General features: G+C 44.1%; 1 protein-coding gene and 1 pseudogene across 1 annotated transcript in view; both read left to right on the forward strand.

Annotated features, from left to right (window-relative positions):
* The window catches only part of LOC107196505 (olfactory receptor 1I1), a 15,265-nt gene extending 11,820 nt beyond the window's left edge, over positions 1-3,445 (forward strand). Inside the window, 7 exon segments of the mRNA XM_015598215.1 lie at positions 2,383-2,565; positions 2,567-2,739; positions 2,742-2,850; positions 2,852-3,087; positions 3,090-3,316; positions 3,318-3,399; positions 3,402-3,445. Coding sequence (XP_015453701.1) covers positions 2,383-2,565; positions 2,567-2,739; positions 2,742-2,850; positions 2,852-3,087; positions 3,090-3,316; positions 3,318-3,399; positions 3,402-3,445 — 1,054 coding nt within the window.
* Positions 3,446-6,227: 2,782 nt separating this feature from the next.
* Positions 6,228-6,347, forward strand: LOC112472122 (annotated as a pseudogene).
* Positions 6,348-10,984: the final 4,637 nt, after the last annotated feature.

The raw sequence follows: 10,984 nt of genomic DNA on the forward strand, positions 1-10,984 counted from the left end.
CAATGGAATATTCCTCAGCCATAAGAAGAGATGAAATACTGCCATTTGCGATATCATGGAGGGACCTCGAGATAATCATGCTAAGCGAAATAAGCCAGACTGAAAAAGTTGAAAATCACATGATATCACTTATATGTGGGATATAAACCTAAAAGCAACAAATGATCAGGACAAACAAACAGAGACTCATGGACATGGACTATAGACTAGTGGTTACCAGAGGACTATAGACTAGTGGTTACTAGGGTGGTGAGGGAGGAGTGGGGAAGTGGACAGGGTAAAGGCGGTCAAATATAGGATTTAGGAGGAGGGTGAAGTGGATAGAGGGGATCAAATATATGGTAGCTGAAGGAAACTGGACTTTGGATGGTAAACACACAATAGAATATACAGATGTCAGATGATAATGTACACCTGGAAATTACATAATTGTATTAACCAATGTTTCCCCAATAAACTTAATTAAAAATTAAATAAATAAATAAAAATAATAAAACAGATGAATGAGAATATTGTCAGAACATACCTACAAGTTTGCATTTCTTTAAATCTCGCTCTCCTATATTCGTCATTTTAGTCACTATTTTCATATTAGTTTATATCAGAATGTTATTTTACAAATTCTCTTTTCTTGTCATTATATTAACTACAGGAATAAGCACAAAGCACACCTTGCTTTCTATCAAATAGGTATTGGATCACACCTCTGTCGTTTTTATGAAAACACTTTACCGTGGAAGAGTTTGGGCTGTGTCTTGGGGGGGTTGGGGTTTGTTTGTTTGGTTTTTTTTTTTTTTGAACAAACTTTTTAAACAGTTTTTGACATGCTATAACTATGTGTTTTACTGAGGATGTAAAACTGTTTCAAATGACAGTCTGTCTGGAACATGAGAAAATATAAAATTTCTTGCCCTGCAAAGCTACTGCTGGTAGCAAATATACAATCAAATTGCCATTAACTTTAAAGCTTCAGATGCTCTCTTTTACTGCGAAAGCTCACTTTAGAACCTCCACTTAACCAGCTTTCTGAGTTCATTCATGGTTTCTATTTCCCCCTGAAAAAATATATTGAATTCTGTCCCAGCATGCTGAATAATTGTGGCCAGAAGACTACTTGCTAGCTTGCCGAAGCATTTCTGCTCTTATCAGTTGAATTGAATCAGGTAAGGTAATCTGAAACCTGATTGTGATGGTTGTGGTTGCTGCTGCAATTGTATCATTTATAAATGTCATCTAAGTGAATGAACTACAAGTGAAAGAAGGAAAGAAGGAAGGAAGGAAGGAAGGAAGGAAGGAAGGAAGGAAGGAAGGAAGGAAGGAAGGAAAGGGAGGGAGAATGGGAAGATGGAGGGAGGAAGAAAGAGGAAAATGTGGTCTTACGAAATCCAAGTCGAATGCTTAGGAAAGACTTGATTAAAAGGCATCACTAAAAAAACAACTGCTATGAAATTAGATGTGAGCAAGATCATTGAAAACAACTTGAGTGTAAAATTGTAAAAATTTAAAAGGATTCTGCACTCAAATTATTTTGCAAGGACCCTTAATTTCTTGCTCCACATGAATGACAAAAGCATAGATATTAGTGGCCTGTGTGTGTGGCTTAGGCAAGAAAGTTTACACAGATCCACCATCAATGCATTCACACTCAGAGAAAAGATGTGCTCCTCATCAAAGCCTGGTGAATAAATTTACATCCTTGGCTTAAGTTAAAATGTGAAAGGTATGTTTGTGCACATTTACCTTCCCACTGTCTTGAAGGATTCTTCAGCACTGGTCCTCATCACCCCAAATAAGAGGAGGTCTACTATCGTGACCACGTGGTAACAAATCATAAAGGGACCCCAATAAATTTAAGGCTCATTGGAATCAGAGGAGAGTTATCTATCTTTACATTCCTATTTGTTAACCCAAAATTCATGTTGAAATTACATCTTGTTGACAGAAGGACGTAAGGGAGGGGGAAGAGAAAAGAGAGAAAAACAAAGGGAAAAGAAGAGAAGGAAGACAGTCAGGTTCCCTTTTAAAACTGTGTTGGATTTCGGTTTCGGTTTGATTCTGCTTTATTTTGCTTTACGAATTTTTGCTCCGTTAAAGAGACACAGAGGTGTTTATGAACAATATCCAAGTTGTCTCTAAACAACTAAGTCAGATCTTTGAGATGCAGACTATCTCAGCATGGAATGGTTTCATTTGGGGAAACAGAAACCTACTGAAGGTAGCAAAACAGAGATTGGCTGTAAGGATCCCGTGGGTTTTCACAGAACCCTACATATCTCTGTGGAGAGCCAGGACTGGAACTGCATCTCTGATTCCCAGACTTGTTGCTTTGCATTCCCTGCCTGCTTTTTTTTTATTTTTTTTTTTTTTTTTTTTTTTTTACAGTAGACACCAGCCGTCCATAGAACCAGAAAACCAAACAACAGTCTAAGAATTCCTCTTCCTGGGGTTCTCAGAAAAGCCAGAGCATCAGACTCTCCTCTTTGGGCTGTTCCTCCGCAGGTACTTGGTCATTGTCATTGGGAACCTGCTTACTGTCCTGGCCATCATCTCAGACTCCCACCTCCATGTACTTCTTCCTCTCTAACTTGTCCCTTATCGACACCTTCTTCTCATCCACCACTGTCCCCAAGATGCTGACGAACCTTTGGACCTAGAGCCAAGCCATGCCCTTTGCTGGCTGCCTTGAACAAATGTATGCCTTCTACCCATTTGGAACCATGGATAGCTTCCTCCTGGCCATGACGGCGTTGACCAGTTCATGGCCATTGTCTGTCCTCTGCTCTGCCTTGTCATCATGAGCCCCCATGTCTGTGGCTGCTGGTTGGCAGGTTGTAGCTGATCACTAGCCTCCAGTACTTGTGCACACCTGCCTCATGGCTCAGCTGACCTTCTGTACAAGCCCCTAAATCCCCCACTTCTTCTGCTACCTCATGCCCCTGCTGAAGCCCTCCTGCTGAGACACACACACCAATGAGCTGGTGAGCTTTGCTTTTGGCATCCTCATGGGCATCAGCCCACTCTCGTGAATCCTCTGCTCTTATTCCTGCTTCTTCTGAGCAGTCTTCGAGATTCCTTCCGCTCAGGGAAAGGCTTCTCCACTCGTGGCTCTCACCTTACCATGGTGTCACTGTTCTATGGCCCCATCTTTGCTGTAGACTTGCAGCCTGCATCTCCCACCTCCTCTCAGAAGGACAAGGCAGCTGCTCTGCTGTGTGGAGTAGTTATCCCTGTGCTGAACCCCTTTATCTACAGCCCAAGGAACGAGGACATAAAGGCAGCCCTGAAGAAGCTCCTTGGCATAACAGCCCCCCTTCAGTCGTAGGGCAGAACAGTTACTGAGCACCTACAGTGTTCCGGGATTGCAGTTGGATGCTGGGGACACTGAGACACATGCCATCCCTAACCTTGAGGTGTTCAGAGTCTAGTGGGGGACAGTGACATATAAATAAATCATTACAACATGACAAATGTGTCACAAAGAGATGAATGAAGAGCTATGGGAAGCCCAAGGGAGAGGTACACATTTTCCCCATGATTTATCTTTCCCATGAAGATCAGAGTAGCAGGAAAGACTTCCAAGCAGCCTTAAATTAGCCCTCCCTGGGGTATCAGCCTTATAGACTTGCTGTATGGATAATACTAGTCAAATGAAAGATTGGCTACACTTATTTCAATATTGATAAAGACAATACATATTAGCCAGTTACAGCATTGTGCTTCCTAAGTGACTTGGAGAAGGACTTTGATAGCATCTGATGAGATGAGCTCTCTTGCTATTGGTTTCAGCAGCCACCAGCCTAAGTTGCCCTGGGAACCTGTGGCCATGACTTTGGGTGGGGATTGTTGTCATCAACAGGCCTCCTATGCCCCTCCCCCACCAACATTGGATCATAAGAGACAATGACACTTGGCTCATGGAGATTGTGATGCAATGGGCCATCACTGGACCCTAGAAACTGCCTTCTTCATAAGTTCTCCAGGTGGCTGATTCAGGGAGTCCACAAACCACAGTTTGAGGACACAGGCCCTGGACTAGTTCCAGAGTCCATGTGTTTCCTGTGATGTCCATCAGCTGACTCCAAACCCAAAAAGATTCTACAAGCACAATCAGCACACATGGATGGGGTGGCCTGGAATGCACAGAGAGTTCGTGTTTGGGGTTGGATTGTGTCCTTCAAAAAGAAATGTCGAAGTTTAACCCCCAGGGTTTCAGAATGTGGACTTATCTGGAAATAGGACCTTTACGGAGGTAATCGAGTTAAATTGAGATCATTAGGGTAGGTCGTGATCCAATATAACTGTGTCTTTATAAGAAGGAAGAATTTGGACACAGACATACACACACACACATACACACACACACACACACACACACACACACACACACATACACGGAAGAAGTTGTGTAAAGATAAAAACAGAGATCGAGGTGCTGCTTCTACAAGCCAAGGAATCACAGCGATTGCCAGCAAACCACCAGAAGCCAGGGGAAGGCATGGAACAGATTCTCCCTCAGAGCCCGTGGAAGGAACAAACCTTGCTGACAACTTTGATCTCAGTCTTCTGGCCTCCAGAACTATGAGAGAATAAATTTCTGTTGTGTAAGCCACCCAGTTTGTGGCACTTTGTCGTGCAGCCCTAGCAAACACATACAGCTCATTTAGGAAGGGCTGGCATCATTCGATGATCATGCCCAGATACATCCTCTCAAGTCCATGACCTACCGAGTGTTCTGGTCAAAGAAGTCTGGGCTGCACCTGGAGAAAAAGATGAAAGATCTAAACTCATGAGTTTGTTTTCTGGGTCTCAGTGTGATGACAATAATGAAAAGAACAGCTGCGATGTATTAAGTTCCCAGCACAGAGCTAAGCCCTTTATATGTGTTATTTTATTAAATGTTCAGCAACAACCTTACTAGGTAATATAACTTCTTATTTTCCAGATGAGAAAACGGAGGCTTGAAGAGAGAAGCTGCTAAGTTTTAGCCAAGGTTCGTACAGAGTACCCATCCCAAAGCCGTTGTTGAGAATCCAGGGCTGGGCAGGGGGCTGCAAACTAAGGCCTGTGAGCCAAATCCAGCCTGCAGCCTGCTTTTTCACAGCTTGCAAGGCAAGAATGGTTTTTACATTTTTAAATGGTTGGAAAAAATTTAAAAAAGACTATCGTGTGGCAGATTAAAATGATATAAAATTCTAATTTTAGCACCTATAAATAAAGTTGTAAGGGAACACAGCCACACCCATTTGTTTATGTATCATCTTGACTGCTTTCAAGCCACAGGGCAGAGCTGAGTAATCGTCACAGAGACCCTACGGCACTCACAGTCTAAAATATTTACTATCCAGCTCTTACTGAGTTTGTTGACCAATTTTCTATAGAAGAGATCCATGTAGGTCCATGAATCAGAAGCATCAACACTATGGATAGTTTGCTATAAATGAAGGCTGAGATGCCACCACAGCCACTGAATCATAACTTTAATAACAACCCAGGGGGTTATGTGAGCCTTCAAGTTTAAGGTTCACAGGAATAAATGAATGATGAGAGAAAGGCTTCAGACATTTGGGACCTGAATAGGCCTTCGGTTCAGAAATACGGGAGAACCGGATTTCCAGCTCCTGCCCATGGACGTGGTCTCGGAGACGACAGTTCAAGCGAAACGCTTGGAAAGAATCGCAGCTACAGTTTGAGGAAGTGGCCACCAGATGGCGATAGTGCCACTTCATAAATTGTACATCTAAAACTAAACTTTTATCCTGGCTATGCACTGGCCGAGTTCCACTCACCTCCGCTGAAATTGGCCCCTGAGAGAGAACAGCATGTGCAAAGTTCCCATGTTGGGATGGAGCCTGGATTGTTTAGAGAAACAGCCAACAGAGAAAGGGAGAGGGGTGTACAGGGAGCTGTGGACGGAGGCGGGGGTCAGCCCTCACCATTACAATTGGTCCATAGGGCAGACAGGACCACAATAAGGCTTAAATTAAGCAAGGATATGAGGAGGGCCTGTGCTTTGGAAAAAAAACAGCTGATGAGCTATGCCATGGATTAGAGGTAAGTAAATTTTATGTAAAGGTTCAGAGAATAAATATGAGCTTTATGGGTCATACAGTCTCTGTTGCAATGACAGCCCTGCTGTTATGAAGTGGAAGCTTCCATAGACAATACGTCAAGGAATGAGCATGGCTAAGCACCCAGGAAACTTTATAGACATTGAAACTTAAATTTCAGTCTACGGCCATGCTACCCTGAAGAAGCCCGATCCCGTCTGATCTCAAAAAGCTAAGCAGGGTCGGGCCTGGTTAGTACTTGGATGGGAGATCACCTAGGAAGACCAGGTGCTGTAGGTATAAAAAATAAAAAAATAAGGGATCATAAGCTGACAAGGTCCTTGCAATCTGTGAGGTCAACCAAGGGTTGCCTCGCCTAAAAAACAAAAAAAAATTACAAAATATCGTTATTTTAATTGTTGCATTGAAAAATTATTGAAGTCATCAGAATGATTCAGAAAGATCCTCAACTAGTATCTACCTCCCATGTGCTCCTCTCTCCCAAAGTGTAGTGATAAACTATAGTATAGAGCTTTTTTTAAGAAAGTAAAAAGTATTGCAGAAATGGTTCTTCTGAAGATGCCACAGGACTTTACATGCTGCTCCCTCTTCTCTACTTCGTCCCAGAGTTAATGCTTCCTTATCTTTGAGATTTCAACACAAACCCCACTTCCTCAGGGAAGCCTCTCCTCACCAGCTCCCTGCTTCAGCTACATCAGGTACCCTAACATGCTCATTCTCCTCATCACATCAGTGATTTCATGTTCATTTGTGCGATTCTTTGATTAATGTCTATTTCACCCACCTGACTATAAGCTGACAGCTGGGGGCTGAGACTGTGTTCTCTTATTTATCTTGCCCAACTTCCTACCCCCATGCTTAGTAAAGCAGCCACTCAAGATATATTTGTTGAATAAATGAATGAATGAATGAACTAACAAAAGAAAGTATGAATGAATGAATGAATGAATGAGGAGGCAGTGTGATGACAAGACTCTAGGATATCAGATGAGGCAACTGAGGTAGGCTGGATTGGAATAGAGATATCTAATGGTCAAGGTTAAGTTGCTATGATATGAGATGTAAACTCCCCCTCCAGTCCCCCAACCTTCAGTAAAGCCTGTCGCACACCCGGGAGCCTTGGTGAAATCAAGGAGAGAAGCAGGAACAGTGAGCTCATGGTATAACTATGTAATTTGGCAGTAACAGGAGATCATGAGGAAATGATCATCTGAACATTCTTCAAAATCTCAGCAAGGGTATTGGACGGGGTTTGAGCCAGCTTAACTAGATCTGAATGAACTAATCAGTGTTAGAATACAATAACACGTCTTCCTCTCTGTATGAAATTTTACTGGGTAATTCAAAGACATTATGTAGATTTAGACACTGACATTCAGAGAGGGAAAATGACTGTCCCAAGACCACATGCTGGATCAGAGTGGGGAAGATTCCAGTCTTGCCTGGTGTGACCCCAAAACCTGACCGCTCCTTCTGCCATCATAATGTTGGATGGCCTCCCAGGTGGATAACTTGCCCAAGGTCATGCTTGGAATAGCTCAACTCCTGCTCCACGTGGAACTCTGGGGGACAAAAGGTGCATCCGCTGGTGGGAGTGGCTAGAAGCCATTTCCAGCAAGGCCTGAGGAAGGGCTCAGTAAGGCTTGAGCCCAAGGTCCTGGAAGGAGAATGCCTACTTCCTAATATGTATTTACCAGGGATTTGGGGAGTCACTTCCATCTCTGCAAACCTGTGTAGTAGAAGTTCCCCAAGACCACTCTCAGGATCAACGATTCACTAGAAAGAACTCAGCAAAGTTGTTATACTCACAGTTTACAAAGAAAGAATACAGATTTAAATCAACAAGGGGAAAAGGCACATGGGCCAGGGTGTGGGAGACAGCAGGCACAAGCTTCTGGTTGTCCCTATGGAGTCTTGTGGACAGCACTTAATTCCCTCGGCAATGGTGTGTGACAATACACATGGTACACTGTCAACAGGGAAGCTTACTTGAGTCTTAATGTCCAGAGTTCTCACTGGGGGTTGGACACTGTATTAGTTTCCTACAGCAAAACACCACAGATGGGGTTGTTTAAACAACAGAAGTTTATTTTCTCACAGTTCCAGAGGCTGGAAGTCTGATCAAGGTGTCAGGAGGGTTGGTTCCTTCTGAGGCCTCTCTCCTTGGCTTGCAGATGTCTGTCTTACGTCTGTGTCTTCACAGCATCTTCCCCCTATACACACACATCTGTGTTCTAATTTCCTCTTCTTATAAGGACACCAGTCACATCGAATTCAGACCCACCCTAAATACCTCATTTTTATTTATTCACCTGTTTAAAGGCCTTATCTCCAAATACAGTCACATGTCTGTGTCTTCACAGCATCTTCCCCCTATACACACACGTCTGTGTTCTAATTTCCTCTTCTTATAAGGACACCAGTCACATCGAATTCAGACCCACCCTAAATACCTCATTTTTATTTAATCGCCTGTTTAAAGGCCTTATCTCTAAATACAGTCACATTCTCCTGGAAGGGGAAGTCCTGGGGGGGTTATGACTTCAACATGGGAATTTGGGGCAGAGGGACACAATTCAGCCCCCCATCACAGCCACATAGACATGGATGACCACCCATGTGGCTCACCTTAGTTACTAAGTCTCTAACTCCTCTAGAAATCAAACGGATACAGTGTAGTCCAAGGCCCCCACTATAAATCATGCTGTTAGTATAACTCTCTGTCACAGCCCCCAGGTATACAAAGAGATCCCAAGGGCTTAGAAGCTATCTCCTAGGAGCCAGTCAAGGACCAGACCTTTCTTTGGAAAATGCAGGAGTGCCTAGAGACCCAGGAGGGAGGAGGGAGGAGCTAAGGAATGACATGGGGTCTTTGCCTGGCCCTGCCTACCCCAGGCCACTTGTTCCCATCTGACCAGCCACCCCTCTCCAGGCTTTCTCACTTCCTTTTGGATAACCAGCATCTACGAGGCCCTAGTGGCCATACAAGCACCCCCAGCTGGACACCAGAGCAGCTCTTGGCATGGCTGCAGGTGACCAGTCGCTAAATGTGTCCTGGAGCCTGGGGCCTGGGGCCTGGCAGGCGTCTGGCCAGCAGGAAAGCCCAGCAGTTCTGCATGTGATAAAAAGAGGGCACTGTGAGGGTAACTGGCCACCCTGCTGCACTTTAGCTTCAGCTCCACAGCTTCCTGGCTGGGCTTTCCCAAGGGCCACTGGGAGGCTCTGGTCAAGACATGTCGCCCTACTGCCTGTCAAGTGATACCACACCACACTTCAGGAGGCTACCTCGTGGTGATCCGACCACCCTCTCTCCTTCCAGCAGCTCAACGCTGCCCCAGTGGACATCTCTGGGCAGCCACCCCTGCCCTGTTTCTCCGAGGACTGACTCCTGACCAGGGAGGCCTGCACAGCCTGTGACACGCGCCTCCTAATCTTGGAAAAGACAGGTAAGCCTCAGGCACAGGGACAACTGGGAATGACAACAGGGGGTGGAAACTGGGGGGGCTGCTCCCCATAACCTTCTCCACATTCCATTCTCCAAGAACTAATGACCTTGAGAGGTGGCAGACAGGAAATTTAGCCCACAGACACATACCCCACCCCCATTCCCCCACCCCCACAACCTTGATATCAGGAGAGTCAGTCTTCCTTTTGGCAAGATAAGGAAACTAAGGTATAGAAAGAATGTCTGCATTTGGGGTCCCCCAGAAGCCGACCCTGAGATACAGATTCAAGTGCACATAATTTATTGAGAAGCGATCCAGGAAATGCTGGAAGTGGGGTGGAAAAGTGAGACAGAGAAGGGAAAGAAGTTGGTAATGCATGCATTACTGTGCAAGTCTCCACTGTGGGCAGCTGGAACTTCCCATAAAGACCTCCAGGGGTCAGTGTGGAATCTCAGTCATTCCACACAAGTGGCGAGGAAGCTGAGTTACTTATCCACCAAATCCTATTGTCTTCCACAGAGGTACAGAGCTCTGTTCAAAACTGACTAGCCCCCTCTACCTGCACTTATTTCTTCTTTCAACAAATCCTCATATTTACAGGGGGCTGATTTATCTATCAGGCACTGTAAGCACAGCACATCAGGCCTATAGCTAGTGAGAACATTTGAGGAAAAGAAAACATACACACATACTCACACACAGACTCCACAATCCAAACAGCAACTACCAAAATCTAGATGAATAATAGTACAACGCCACTAAGTGAGAAATTTAGCATTCCTAATCATTTCATTATATATATAGTTTGCAGATCATTTGTTTTCACTTATCAAGAATTTGATTGCTGAGAAAGAATCATAGCCATTGTGAATTGTATGAGCCACAGGTAGCCAAATAAATGCAAAAGAAAAAGTACAGAAACCCTGCCAAAATTTTTATCAAAAAATAATAAATATTGATGTGACACATGACTGCTTTTTAATCATTTGATGTGATATGTGGATCAAAGAGCTGTTCTCACCCTCATGTCAGCCTCCAGCTCCTCTGAGGTTCAGGGGCACCCCAGTGGACACTAGTCCTGCATTCTTGTCTTGGACTTGTGAAGAGGTATTGTCCTGACTCCTGACCTCTCTCTTCACTGTCAACAGCTACCTCAAAGACACCAGCAACTCACCCTCTCTTCATTTTCATCATCTAAGGAAAATGAAGAGAGCCTCAGAGACTTGTGGGACACTAGTAAACATACCAACATATGCATAATGGGAGTCTGAGACAGAGAGAAAAGAAAGGGACAGAAAGAAGAGCTGAAAAAATAATGGCCAAAAAAACTTCCCGACATTGATGAAAGACATGAATCTATATATTCAAGAATCTCAGGAACTCCAAGAAGAACAAACACAGAGATCTACATTGAGACATTATAAACAAACACACATCCTCTGTCAAGGCCTCTTGGCTACCCTATCCTGT

This window comes from Pteropus alecto, unplaced genomic scaffold, assembly GCF_000325575.1.
Source record: "Pteropus alecto unplaced genomic scaffold, ASM32557v1 scaffold1279, whole genome shotgun sequence".
In the NCBI taxonomy this organism is placed as follows: Eukaryota; Metazoa; Chordata; class Mammalia; order Chiroptera; family Pteropodidae; genus Pteropus; species Pteropus alecto.